The sequence below is a fragment of the Manacus candei genome, unplaced genomic scaffold (assembly GCF_025592945.1).
Source record: "Manacus candei isolate 608988 ecotype Guabito, Panama unplaced genomic scaffold, ASM2559294v1 h1tg000043l, whole genome shotgun sequence".
NCBI classification, from domain to species: Eukaryota; Metazoa; Chordata; class Aves; order Passeriformes; family Pipridae; genus Manacus; species Manacus candei.
The window spans coordinates 14,191,463-14,206,264 of record NW_026138091.1 but is presented as its reverse complement, the minus strand read 5'-3'; the positions used below and the strand labels follow the sequence as shown (position 1 = coordinate 14,206,264).

The 14,802-nt window shown below is 43.2% G+C and overlaps 1 protein-coding gene across 1 annotated transcript; it reads left to right on the top strand.

Moving 5' to 3' along the window:
* Positions 1–8,726: 8,726 nt before the first annotated feature.
* On the top strand, positions 8,727–14,123 carry LOC127474567 (uncharacterized protein K02A2.6-like). The gene is made up of 2 exons (XM_051795563.1): positions 8,727–8,875; positions 12,687–14,123. The coding sequence occupies exon 2, from the start codon at positions 12,957–12,959 to the stop codon at positions 14,079–14,081; it is 1,125 nt and encodes a 374-aa protein (XP_051651523.1). The 5' UTR covers positions 8,727–8,875; positions 12,687–12,956; the 3' UTR covers positions 14,082–14,123.
* Positions 14,124–14,802: the final 679 nt, after the last annotated feature.

Below are 14,802 nucleotides of genomic sequence, written 5' to 3'. Positions count from 1 at the left end.
TCTAGTGGAAAGTGCCCCAGTCCATGGCAGGGTGGTTGGAACTGGTGATCTTTAAGGCCCCTTCCAACCCAAAGCATTCTATGATTCTATGGAAAATTGGATCATGCCTTTGTAGTAGCATCAGGGAGAGTTTTTTATTCCTTATTGTGAGTAATATGTCAAGCAGAGACGTGTCATACAAACTTTGTGCTCACCAAATCCGTTCTAAGGCAGATCCACCAGTTTTCATCCAAAGCCATTATAGCTTTCTCCTATTGAAAGCAAGAAAAATCTTGGCTGTGATCAAATGCCTCATAACTGCAGAGACCAAAGTAAGATTTGTGATGCTGAGTGCAATTAAATTTGGCAGCATTTGTTATCAACTTTGTACCAAATTCTAGGTACAAATGCCTGCACTGAAACTCTGCAGCCTCTGTTCTTTCTTCTTTCTGTGTGTTTATGCTTTTTTATTAGGCATTTGTTATGATCACCCCTTCTTTCCTGACTGCTTTACTTTGCAACCAAAAACTTACAAGAAAGTATTGTGAAAGAGATTGAAAAAAAGTCAAATACAGTCTATAGGCCACCCTAAAAGCATTTCTTCCTATTGGTTAGCTAATAAAAACATTTATTTTGAGGTAACCCCGTCTGTGAGTTTACCAGGCTGGGAAATGAAATGACTGGTTTTCTGAGGTAGTCAGCTGGTATTTTACGAAGCTTGTACAATTTCATTTTTTTGTCTATGTATCTACTGATGCAGATATTGCTTTCATTTCCAGACTGGAGAGGCAATAAGGGTTCTCTCCCCACATGAAGAAATGTAGTTCCAGAGTAGTAAAAATCAATTAACATCAATAAAATGTGATATCTTGCAGCAAGAGCAGATTCCTGCACTGAGGTTAACCTTATCGAGCAGCACAGACTGGGGGTTGAATGGTCTGAAAGCAACTTTGCCAAAATAGAAAACAACCAGCCAAACAAATAAACTTCAGGGGTCTCAGTTAACAAACTGAACATGAGCCAGTGGTGTGTCTCCACTGAGTGTAGCCAACAGGTCAGGCAAAGTGATTTTTTTCCTCTCTCTCTGTCTGGCACTTGGAAGACCACATCTGGAGTCCGTATAATTTCTACTCACAACAACGACATGGACACATTGGAGCATGGCCAGGGGAGGATTTCAAGATGATAAGAGACCAAAGCACATTACATATGAGGAGAGGCTGAGACCCATTCAGACACTAAAAGATTTGAGGGGATCTTAGATAAATTTGTTTAATGTGACAGTGCAGGGAAGGAGAAGCTAAAATCTCTTCAAGGGCACAGAGTGAAGGGATGAGAGACACCAGTCACAAGCTGCAATTTAGGAAATTTTTCTTTGAATTTGTCATAAAGATCACATTTTTTACCATGAAAATGTTGAAACACAGGAACAGATCACACAGAGAGCTGTGGGATCTCCAACCTTGGAGCCTTATACTTGCACCTCAGATACTTAACATTACAGATGTCTCTAGATTATTTAGGCAACTGAACTGTCTCTCACTTGTCTACTTTTATAATATAGCAACCATAGTGCCTAGACAAGGACCATGTCACTCAGTGACCATGACCCCATTGTGTCATGGCCTCTTTATGAAAGCAGTTCCCAACAGGCTAAGAAGGTATGAACATATTTCTGCTGAACAAACATCTAGTTTACTGTGGGTATATTGGCAAACAAATTTTGGGAGAGGTTCTGAGTTAATTAATAGAGGTGCTTTAAGATATTTTCTGTGACTGTCTCAGGGGGCAACACAAGAAAGAGTGTTTCTTGTTTTAAAAGTTTAAGATTGATTTTGTCATAACTATCAGACTGACAGTGAATTCACATGAAGAGTTAGCAGAGGACGTAAACTGAAATGAATACTAACAGAGAAGACAGCATGCTGGTGTTCAATTCCACCGATACGGGAGCCAATGGAGAAATAGAAGAGGAGGTAATGTGTAACTGTTCCTTCTCTCCAAGGTCTCAAAGGCCTGGCACTTGCAGTGCTCTTCAAAATCTAGTGTGAATTAGTTGAAAGAGAAAGTGACATATGTTTCACTCAGCTGCCAACTATATGCTTCTGATAGTCAAATATTCTTCTCATTCTCAACAACTGTAACTACTATCTTTCCTGAATGTAAGAAAGTCTTCAGGAAATAAGTTGAGGGAAGAATCTAGTCAAGACTACAAAGGTGCTGACGAGGAAACAAAAACCAAAAAACACTAAGAGTTAGCCAAGAAGCTGGATAATTGCATGGAAGTTTTGACCAACTTAATGGATAATTAGGAGTTAGGACATATCTGACTGGATAGAAGATTTGTTTCCATGAAAGGCATAGAGCTCCTCTTCATTATCAGGTGCCAAGAAGAATAAAAGTGGCTCTATTTTATGTTAGGAAAACCAGAGAGCATCAGTTGTTCAAGTGTTTTCAATTTCAGCTTGCTTAGAAATTTTAGTCTTTCTTCCTTGATAAGTCTTAGCCACAGTGATATGCACATGGATTTGTGTTTAAACACGGCCAGTGACTAAGATTTTTCAATTAATCCATTCAGTAGTGTAAAAGTGAAGATAGGAGAAAATTACTGATTTGGCAATTCTGTTAGGTACTAATATAGAAAACTTCACCAACTTCTTAAATAAGAAGCTACGTGTAAGATCCTTTGACTGTGCATGAGGTGGGGTAAATTATTTGGAACTCTCTGAAAGCATCTTGAAATATTATGTGAAAATGTATTGAAGCTGTGGTTGAAGCAATATTTTTCATGCACATGGGTTATTTGAAAACATTTCCCCAGCTTTTCCATACACCACCTACTTGTTAAAGCTTTTTCTATTAAAATGGCTACATTAGCAAAAATGCTATGTGACACCATGCCCCTAGACAGCACAGAAACAAAAAACTTGGTCAGTTTTTCTAACAGAAAGTGAAAGAGAGAGAATTTATTATGAAAAATAATCTCAACTCTGTATGGTATCTATCAATGATGTTACTATAATAATTCCAGTAACTCAAGGTTCTTCTACAATCTGAATAACGTATTGTACTCTGCTGGAAGTATTTTAAGTAACCTAGAATTATTCATATACAGAGTCTATTATAACCAAAATAAATACAAAAATCATATAACTCAACCCAAACAAAGAAACAGAACACAGCTTTCTGAAGGAACTCAGTACAAAATTCAAAACAGGGTTGGATTACCCCTGCCTTTTCCTTCTGTTCCACAGCAAAATCAGTGGAAAGAGCTTTGATGAAGGAACTCTTCACAAGACTAGAGTCTTGGCAGTTATTTATTTGATTTCTCAGGGTAGGCAACAGGCTGCAAGTAGAAAACATGATGGTAGAAGCTGTGAAAACAGGAAAATGAAAATGATGATTAAATAACAGGTAGTGTGTTGAGGTTTGTGTTCTGTTCAACACCTATTCCTATCTAAGGATCTGTGTTTTGTTATTCAGTCTTTGTGAACCAGGTAGCAAGTTCAGGAAAGCTGTGACAAAAAAAAATACATAAATTACTTAGACCTCACACAGGATACAGTGAAAAAAATCTAAATACGGAATTATAAATGCAGATCTAGATCCTTATATGTGCAGGACTAGAAATTATCCTATTGTGGAAGAGTGAGAGGTGGCTAAATGCCTTCCCACATTTTGGCAAACCCTCTCTCTGGTTTTTCATGGGAGGACAGTCTTTGGGAATCGCATCCTGCCCACAGAGCAGATTACTTCTGTATATGGATTTCAGTGGCAGATACCTCTTAGGCTAAGGTTGTTTGGTTGAGACCAAAATGTTTTGTGAGGAGGGTCCTAACTCAGCAAGCCTCAGTCAAAACACAGGCAGTCATTTGGATGAACTTGGATCATCAGGAAGGTTTCTATCCAAAACTTGTGCAAATTCCTGCCGATGTACTGGGAATCCTGCTCAACAGGTGCTACAGATCAAAGAAATCTGCCTGTGAACAGGGACAGGGCTCACTGGGAATGGATGCCTGTTAAACATACTGGGAACTCTACCTCTTCTTTCCTTCCTGCCACAACAATAGACACAAGACTTACTGGCGCTGATCATTGAAATGAGCTCAACCTGGAAGCAACTTTGAGGTATGCTCTTTCTTCTTCTCAGCTCACTCTTTCTCTTTCTACTCCTCCTTAGGTAAATTTTAAATGCACTTAGGAATACTCATTAGCACATATTAAGATTTGTTTCAGCATCTTGTAAAGATGGAGAGAAAGAAAGATGAAAAAAGTGAAGTAAGGATACAAGCAAATGGAAAAAATAGTCTAATGGAAGAAAAATAAGGAAAAGAAAGTCTAGAAGAAGAAAAGGACACAGATGATATATTAGTGGTTCCCCTTTTCATGACAAATACTTCTCAAGTTAAAATTCACACAACTATTGAAGTGTCTATAAAATATAATTCAGAACAAGTCACACAGCAATGAACTTACTGAAGTGCCAAGAGATGTTTAGCTGACTTCAGGTATTTATTCACAGCACTGTCTTTCCTGATTGTTCACACAGTGTTAACAACACTTACACTTTAAGAACCTATTTACTCATTCACACTGAACTTCACAGTATTCTGCAGTTTTCTAGATTATCCTTGGCAGGATCCTTGAGGATAAACTGATTCACTATTCATTCAACCTTGTCCAAGAGGCAACTCCAGGCTCTGTTGAGAGTTGCCCAAATGGCATGACAGGGCAATATGCTCCAAAGGACATTCATCTTTATAACCACCTCCATTTGTCGTTCCTTCTGCCAACACAGTCTGGACAGCTCACATGAGGGATTCCTCTAAAAGCATCCTCAGTCCTTGTAAGCATGTGAAGAAAGGCTGTCCCCAAAACTCATTTCAGGGCCCTGATACTACTACATACAACTTTCTGCAAGCAACTTTCTGTAACAACCTTGAAGCATCAGCAAGGTGCCCACTAGCACTTGAGCATACCCTACATGATTCTCAGTACAGGTAGCTAAAAATTAGGTGCAGGCAACTAAAACAAGACTTGGGGTCATTTTTGTTCCTTGTCACCAACAAGGTGTCTCATTAAAACCAAACAGTAACAAATAATCATCATGGCCCTAAATCAGAGGGACCTGTAGAAATAGCTTTTCCTCTTTTGCTTAACTAATCACTTTTGCATGTCCTGTAGTCCCACTCATGTACTGGTCCCATAGCCAATGTGAGAGCTTCATTAAATTTTGCCTGTGACCTTCTGTGACATGAAAACTCATGTGAAGCTTTTATCATGCCCATAACAGTGCTTGGTCAGTGATCTCTCTCGTCATCTGGGCGGTTACCTCTACCTTACCCAATATTACTGCTGCCCAAATTCCCTTCCCGTTCATCCCATGAATACCCACAAAACTGATGCCCTTTTGTGCCTGTGTCTTGCCCTGAAGGCTAAATGCTTGCCAGGTGAGTGACACAGTCATTCTACAGGAGAGAAGAGGAAGCAGTAATATGTATCTTTTAGTGACAGGGTGACTATGGAAAAGGTTATGTATATAGTAGTGAAATAAACCCTATTGTCTTCTTTATTTCAATGTAGATGTGTGAAATTGTCATCACTGCGTGATAATTCTGGAATTTATTCTAATTTATTTTGTATAACCAGAATAATGTCTCATTATATTGTGTAGTACTCCTTAAAAAAAAAAAGGGAAGTAAAATAGTGCTTCAGTCAGTGGTGTCCTATGTGATAAAAGTTCTCTTATGAGAGGCTTTGTCCCATTGCTTTTTCAAGTGTCAGGCTTTTTTTTCTTTTATTTATTACTATTTTGTTATGACAGTAACAGAGATGTTGCTTTTCAAATTCATTATCATTGTTGTTTCTCAGCATTTCCCAAATGAAACCATGGTGAGACAGAGCAACGGGCTTCCATTTCCTTGATAATCACTTTCTCCAAGGAAACTAATAGGTTTTAAATTTATGTTGATGATGAAGACACTATTTGTATACAGCTAGACTAGTAAGTATTTTTTTTCTCTCTTTCTCCCTTTCCCCCCTTTTTATCCTTTTTTTTTTCTCTTCTTTTTTATTTTTTTTCCCTTTTTGCAGCACAACAGCCTTCATGCTTTCCAGGTCACTGAAAATGGGACAGAATGCTTTGAGCTATGTGCCCTACTGAGTGGAACTGTTTTCTTCACATGCACTGATGCTCCCTTTGTAAAGAAATAAAAAAACAATCAGGAAAATGCAAAAGTGAATGCTTTTTATTCTGTGCCCTAAGTTTAATAAAACAAACACATTACAAATCTCTGTATTTGAAATATTTCACAGGTGCATTTGGTTATGGCATTTGATCATTTTTATTGCACTACAAGATTAATGTTTATAAAAAACTGTTCTATTTATGCAATGACACTTTAATGCAGTAGTATTGTTCAAAGAAAAACCTTTTTTATGGATGTTTTCTCTGCATAAACAGTATTTTTTCTTGTATTATTTAATATTTCTAATATTAAAGAAAAAATAAATGTTTTATAAAACCATGTAACAGCACTGAGATAATCAGAATAATTGCAAAATTTGTTTTACTTTAAAGGATCTGATGCTTTGCACAGAAATACAATGAATGCTGGTTGGCCCAATATGGAACAAGGAAGACAAGCTGAGGTGAGGGAAATATTTGCTACAAAGACATGTTTTTTATAAAAATACAAAAAACAAGTCTCTTGTTATAAGAAGAATGGAGAAAGAGGCTCACCCTTTCTTGGGTGTAACTTGCTAGTTTTTCCTATCTGCTGTTTTAGGAGATAAGTACCCTAAGACTGATGGATTCTAGCGCAGAAGACAAGTGTAAAAAGCAAAGGTTCAAATATTTAAATACAGTGCAGTTTTAGTAGTAATAGATGGGAAGGGATGGGAAAGGAACACACCTTGAAACTATATCTGGGTAATCATGATCATAGAAATTATGTCCTAAACATGTTTTGAGTGATAAAACAAACTGGAAAAGAGCGTCCTTCTTATTCATGTCTATAAAACAACAAATCATTAAAGACATTTATCTTTCATCTCTGACAGAGCATGAGAAGTGAAGAGATCTCTTCAGTGAAGAGATTTCCTTTTCCTGGGACATCACAATTTTTACAACTATGGTAAAAATGTTGGAATATAGTTACATATTTTTTTCTCTTAATGTGATTATCTTTTCATAATGTCAATAGTGGAACTGGTGTTGAATATTCACTCAGAATCATCCATATTTTGTCTGACGAAAGTTCTTTCATGAACACAAAAATAGCATATATATACCTATATATTTATGTACACATAGCTATACATACCGACACAAAATTTGAGATTATTTTATGCCTATGGCAGTGTGGTGGTTTCACTCTAGGCCTTCCTGGAGACCAACTTGTAACCAGGAAGGAACTAGAAAAGTGATCACGGAAGTATTCCATGCTATTCCTTTACGTAACTTGAGGTATAAATAAGGCCAGCGGGAGGCATCTCGCTCTCTTCCTCTCCGGCGAGGTTCGAGAACGGCGGGTCCCTGTTTTGGTCTGGTTTATCTGGAGCTGAGGCCTACAGTGACTACCGTTATCTGCCACGCGTGAGGGGAGAGCCTTGGGCCGTGTCTAGCCATCCTGCCTGTTCGAAGGGAAGTGGTGAGATTTTTGCTAGTTTGCCTTCAGTCGGCTGGTTGGCTTGTTCGGTCCTTGCCCCTTTTTGTCCTTCTCCCTTCCCCTTTCCCCCCCCCCCCCCCCTTCTGTGTGTGGTATTCTCCTTTTGTGTATCTGTCTCATATGTAATATATATATATATATATATATATATATTTGCTATAGCTTTGGCTGCTTGGTTTTTTTTCTTTTCCCTCTCTGGGAGGCAGGTCCTTGTTGTCGAGTTTCGGGGACTTGGCAGGAAGCCAGCTCGAAACTTGCACAACATTTTTTGGTGTCAGGAGTGGGATATTTTGGTTAAGTTTGGCTTGTTTTGATAAACGTTTTTCCAGGAAGACAGCCAAGCTCGGTGTTGTTTTGCAAAACCAATCTATTGTTTTGGGAACAGGTCTGGGAACACTGCCAGAGTCTGGGAAAGCAGCCAAGGAAACTTTGTTTATATAAACAAAGGTTTGTTTTGGGATCAAGAAGAAATAATAACAAAAAACAATGGCTATTTCATTAATTTGTCTTATAATTCTAGCCACCTTTACACCTGTGTTAGGCTACCGTATAGGGAGACGTCCAGACCTTGAGGATGGATGGAACAAATTGCTTCCATCCTTTAATTTTGACATCGAAGGTTTGGTAAAGGAAATCCCCATGGTTAAAATCGGCTCTAATTACTATATAAATCTTATTGCAACAGTACTGTCATTGATAAAGGTACTGGAAGTGCTACTTAAACTTGGAAGAATGGGGTTCCGTTGCCTTCCCTCTTGTAGGAAAGATCACACCTCAAAGGGACTCGCTGGAACTTTGGAAAGGGCTGCAGACAGGCCAGTCCCCGGGTGGCATGGAGCTTGGGAAGATTTCGGTAGATTAGTAGGACATGTGTCACCCCCCATTAATTGGGAGTTCACACCAGAACAAATGTTTGATTCTGGTGAGATGGCCCACTGTTTGGCAGAAGGGTGTTTTTCCTACAAAGATCCGAATATGCAATTCTCCGCTTTGTGCTGGGGCCTGGCTAATGCTTATCGAGCTGCCATAGACCACCTTCAAAGGGTTAAGGTCGACACAGAAACCCAAACCACGCCACTTGAAACCAGTGATGTCCCTATTAGGTCCACAGAAGTTGGAGTCCAAACACAACTTGAAGTCAATGCCATTTCTACTAAGCCCACTAGAACCGGGACTCAAGCTAAGAACCGGAAGGTCATCATTGCCCCTGTGAAGAAGAAGAAGACGTGGGTAAGAGAGATCAAGGAACTTACAGACTCATCTCCCCAACCAGAACGCACAGAAGAAAGAGAAGAAGAAGAAGAAGAAGAAGGAACAGAAGAACCTATCCAATTCACTCAAGATGTAGTGGACGAAGGAGCGGCAGCAATGGGAGAAGGAGCAACAGCAAGTGATGAAGGCGCGACTGCGAGAGAGGAAGTAGTGGTTGTGACTGAGGAAGGAGCGATTGGAAGAGAAGAAGCAGGTACCAGAGGGGAAGAAACGGTTACACGGGAAGGAGCACGTCCAAGAGAACTAGGGGCACGCCCAAAGGAATACAGAACAGCATCAAGAGAAAAGAAAGCAACAGTACAAACGGCCGGTGGTATATTGTCGCTTGATGATTTATATCCTGACTACACATTCAGTGTTACAAAAGACGCAAAGAAGGAGCCAAAGCATCCCCCTCAATTGGAGGGGGAATTATCCCTACCCCTCCAGACCCAACCTTCTCTTGGAGGTGTGAATGATTGGAGGAAGAGGCCCTTATCTCACCACGTGAAAGATTACTCACTACCTCCACCTGCTGGGTATCGCGAACGACGCAGGAGTCCATCCCCACGGCGTGAATGGCATAGAAGTCCATCTCCACGGCGTGAACGACGCAGAAGTCCATCTCCGCGGCGCGAACAGCGTAGGAGTCCATCCCCACGGTATGAACGACGTGGAAGTCCATCTCCGCGGCGTGAACGGCATAGGAGTCCATCCCCACGGTATGAACGGCATAGGAAACCATCTCCGCGGCGTGAACAATATAGAAGCTTATCCCCACGGCATGCTCAGTCTCCACCTCCACATGAGAGATATAGGGAGGAAGTGGGAGCAGTCCCACGTAGGAGTGGAAGAGTAAAGAGAGAGGTGGAAAAGATTCTACGTGGGAGAGATGGACAAGAAATTATGCGAGAAAGCGAAATTACACAATCACTGACCACAAGAGAGCTTCGAGATTTACGGAGAGATTATATGCGCTTGCCTGGTGAAGAAGTCCTCACCTGGCTGGTGCGATGCTGGGACAAGGGAGCTGATAGTCATGTAATTGAAGGTGATGAAGCACGACAGTTGGGATCCATTGCTCGAGACCCTGTGATAGAGCAAGAAATGGGGAGGGAGAAAATGGCGTCCAGTCTTTGGCTCCGAATACTCCACGCGGTAAGAGTGAAATACCCATTTAAGGAGTCCCTGAAGAGTTCTTCAAGAAGGTGGAGGACTGCGGAAGAAGGCATCCAATACCTACGGGAATTGGCCATGCTGGAGATCATCTATTCTGATCCAGATTATTATGATATCCAAGTTCCTGAGAATGTTCCCTGCACGCAACCAATGTGGAAAAAGGTAATTCAAGGTGCCCCTAAACCATATATTTCCTGCTTGATACCCGTATATAATCCAAAGATGGATGAACCAAGCGTGGACACTATGTGTGCTTGGATAAGAACCATCGAGGAAAATATGGAAGACTCCTTCAATCCCCTGTACCGACGCACCTACGATAGGGAAAGAACGGAGAGAGATTATGAATATTCCAGATATGAGGACGACCTTAGAGACAGAGAGGACAGAAGGTATAGAGATTACCAAGAAAGGCCAATGGGAAGATCACGGCGGGACCGACAAAGACGACCTCGGCCTAGACCTCGATCCTGGTCTCGATCTTGCTCACGATCCCTGTCATTCACACGTCGAAGGAAAGAGAACTCTAAGCGTGGGTCACGTAACCAACTATGGGCATACCTTCGTAGTAAAGGAGAAAACATGAAGAAGTGGGATGGTGAACCCACTTCTAAGCTTGAAGCTAGAGTGAGGGAGCTGAAGCGAAAGAAGACTGACAAGAAAGTTGTCTATGTAGTAGATGGAGATTTCTTAGAAGAGAAACTGCGATCGCCGAAACACGAGAAGATGGAGGTCCACTTCGACAATGGCAAAAAGTCTAAGAAGTCAAAGTCAAACTCTGACGACGAATGCTCTGATCAAGACCAGTAGAGGGGCCCTGCCTTCTGCCAGGAGAAGGAGAGGGACCAAGAAGATAACCGGGTTTACTGGGCTGTGTGGGTCCGATGGCCTGGCACATCGGATCCTCAGAGATACCAGGCCTTGATAGATACTGGAGCCCAGTGTACTGTAATGCCTTCGGAGTATAAGAGTACCGAGACTGTTACTATTTCTGGAGTGACAGGAGGGTCTCAAGAATTGTCAGTAGTAGAGGCGGACATGAGCTTGACGGGAGACCAATGGGAAAAGCGTCCCATTGTGACGGGGCCAGAAGCCCCTTGCATCCTTGGTATGGACTACCTAAGAAGAGGATACTTCAAGGACCCGAAAGGGTACCGGTGGGCTTTTGGTGTAGCCACGGTGATTGAAGAGGGGTCCAAGCAATTGTCTGCCCTTCCTGGCCTTTCAGAAGACCCTTCCATTGTAGGATTACTACGAGTTAAAGATCAAGAAGTGCCAATAGCCACAACAACTGTACACAGACGACAGTATCGGACAAACCGAGATGCTGTGATCCCTATCCACAAAATGATCCGAAAGTTGGAGAGCCAAGGGGTGGTCAGCAGAACCCATTCACCCTTCAACAGCCCCATCTGGCCTGTGCGTAAATCTGATGGAGAGTGGAGACTGACTGTGGACTATCGTGGCTTAAATGAAGTTACGCCACCGTTGAGTGCTGCCGTGCCAGATATGTTGGAACTCCAATATGAGTTGGAGTCCAAGACAGCAAAGTGGTACGCCACCATCGACATAGCCAACGCGTTTTTCTCCATTCCTTTAGCGGCAGAGTGCAGGCCACAGTTTGCTTTCACCTGGAGGGGCGTTCAATACACCTGGAATCGACTGCCCCAGGGGTGGAAACACAGTCCAACCATCTGTCATGGACTGATCCAGGTCACACTAGAGAAGGGTAAGGCTCCCGAACACATCCAGTACATCGATGACATCATTGTATGGGGGGATACAGCAGAAGAAGTTTTCAAAAAAGGACAGACGATCATCCAGATTCTCCTCGAGGCCGGTTTCGCTATCAAGAAGAGCAAAGTCAAGGGACCTGCCCGAGAGATCCAATTCCTAGGGGTGAAATGGCAAGATGGACGACGCCAGATACCAACAGACATCATCAACAAGATTGTAGCAATGGCTCCCCCCACAAACAAGAAAGAAACCCAAGCTTTTCTGGGAGCCATAGGCTTCTGGAGGATGCATATCCCAGAATACAGTCAGATTGTGAGCCCTCTTTACTTTGTGACCCGTAAAAAGAACAATTTCCAGTGGGGTCCGGAGCAACAACAAGCTTTCAGGCAGATCAAGCAAGAAATTGCACATGCCGTGGCTCTTGGACCAGTTAGAATGGGACCAGATGTAAAGAATGTGCTCTACTCTGCAGCTGGAGATAAAGGTCCCTCCTGGAGCCTCTGGCAAAAGGTGCCTGGCGAGACGCGAGGGCGACCACTGGGTTTCTGGAGCCGAAGCTACAGAGGTTCTGAGGCCAATTACACCCCTGTGGAAAAGGAAATCTTAGCGGCGTATGAAGGTATACGAGCAGCTTCAGAGGTAATTGGTACCGAAGCACAGCTCTTCCTGGCACCCCGATTACCCGTCTTGAGCTGGATGTTCAAAGGGAAGGTGCCCCCTGCGCATCATGCCACCGATGCCACGTGGAGCAAGTGGATGGCTTTGATTACACAACGTGTCCGAATCGGGAACTCGAATCGCCCCGGCATCTTGGAAATCATAACCAATTGGCCTGAAGGTGGGAACTTCAGTCTGGCAGAAGAAGAAGAGCCAGTGAGCCGAGCCGAGGAAGCTCCGCCATTTGATCAGCTGCCAGATGAAGAAAGGCGTTATGCCCTTTTCACTGATGGTTCTTGCCGAATTGTAGGAAGGAACCGGAAGTGGAAAGCGGCCGTTTGGAATCCCACCCGACGAGTGGCAGAAGCCGCTGAGGGTCAAGGCGAGTCGAGTCAATTTGCGGAACTCAAAGCCGTCCAATTGGCCCTGGACATTGCTGAACGAGAAGGTTGGCCGAGACTCTACCTCTACACAGACTCGTGGATGATAGCCAATGCTCTATGGGGATGGTTAGAGCGATGGAAGAAGATGAACTGGAGGCGTGGAGGAAAACCCATCTGGGCTGCTGACTTGTGGCAGGACATCGCTGCCAGAGCGAAGAGTCTGAATGTGAGAGTCCACCATGTAGACGCCCATGTGTCCAAAAAGCGAGCTAATGAAGAACATAATAACAACAGAGAAGCGGACCGAGCTGCACAGATAGGGGTGTCACAAGTAGACCTAGACTGGCAGCAGAAGGGAGAGCTGTTTCTGGCTCGATGGGCCCATGATGCTTGCGGTCATCAAGGCCGAGATGCCACCCACAGATGGGCACGAGACCGAGGGGTGGATTTAACCATGGATATCATTTCTGAAGTTATCCATGATTGTGAGACTTGTGCCGCTATTAAGCAGGCGAAAAGACTGAAACCCCTGTGGTATGGTGGACGATGGGATAAGTATAAGTATGGAGAGGCATGGCAGGTTGATTATATCAAACTGCCACAGACCCGCCAAGGTAAGTGCTATGTACTTACCATGGTGGAAGCAACAACGGGATGGTTAGAGACTTTTTCAGTGCCCCACGCAACGGCCCGGAATACCATTCTGGGCCTTGAAAAGCAAGTCCTGTGGCGACACGGGACCCCAGAACGTATTGAGTCGGACAACGGGACTCATTTCAAAAATGGATTAGTCACCACTTGGGCGAGGGAACATGGTATCGAATGGGTATACCACATTCCATATCATGCACCAGCTGCTGGGAAGGTTGAGAGATATAACGGATTATTGAAGACCACTCTAAAGTTATTAGGTGAGGGGACTTATAAAAACTGGGACAAGAACTTAGCCAAGGCTACCTGGCTAGTTAACACCAGGGGTTCTGTCAATCGAGCTGGCCCTGCACAGGCAGAATCCCTTCACATTGTTGATGGAGATAAAGTTCCAGCAATCCATTTGAGGGGAATGCTAGGGAAAGCTGTTTGGGTTACCCCTGCCTCAGGCCAAGACAAACCCATTCGTGGGATTGTCTTTGCTCAAGGGCCAGGACATACGTGGTGGGTAATGAGGAAGGATGGAGTCATCCAGTGTGTGCCTCAAGGAAACTTAGCCTTGGGGAAAAACTAATTGTATGTCCTAAGTTGTGTTTTTACAGGAAGCCAGTCACCAGATGAGAGAGAGACCTGAGCTAAGCTGTTGCTGGTATCCGGTGATGAGACAGTCCAGTGATGAAACAGCCATAAATCAGAACTGTAATGGTGACTGAGGAGACCAAAGATCTGGACTGAACTGACATCGATATTGATTTTCCAATGACGAGACAACTGTGCCGAGAGACCAACAAGAACTATATATATATATATATATATGCAAATGTGTATATATATGCGCGGGATGTAGACGAACGTGAGACATAGGTGTTACGTAAAGAAATAGTATGGAATAAGGGGTGGAGAATGTGGTGGTTTCACTCTAGGCCTTCCTGGAGACCAACTTGTAACCAGGAAGGAACTAGAAAAGTGATCACGGAAGTATTCCATGCTATTCCTTTACGTAACTTGAGGTATAAATAAGGCCAGCGGGAGGCATCTCGCTCTCTTCCTCTCCGGCGAGGTTCGAGAACGGCGGGTCCCTGTTTTGGTCTGGTTTATCTGGAGCTGAGGCCTACAGTGACTACCGTTATCTGCCACGCGTGAGGGGAGAGCCTTGGGCCGTGTCTAGCCATCCTGCCTGTTCGAAGGGAAGTGGTGAGATTTTTGCTAGTTTGCCTTCAGTCGGCTGGTTGGCTTGTTCGGTCCTTGCCCCTTTTTGTCCTTCTCCCTTCCCCTTTCCCCCCCCCCCCCCCCTT

Bases quoted from the DNA above. Each gene is read 5' to 3' on its own strand.
- LOC127474567 (XM_051795563.1), top strand. From the start codon at position 12,957: ATGATAGCCAATGCTCTATGGGGATGGTTAGAGCGATGGAAGAAGATG.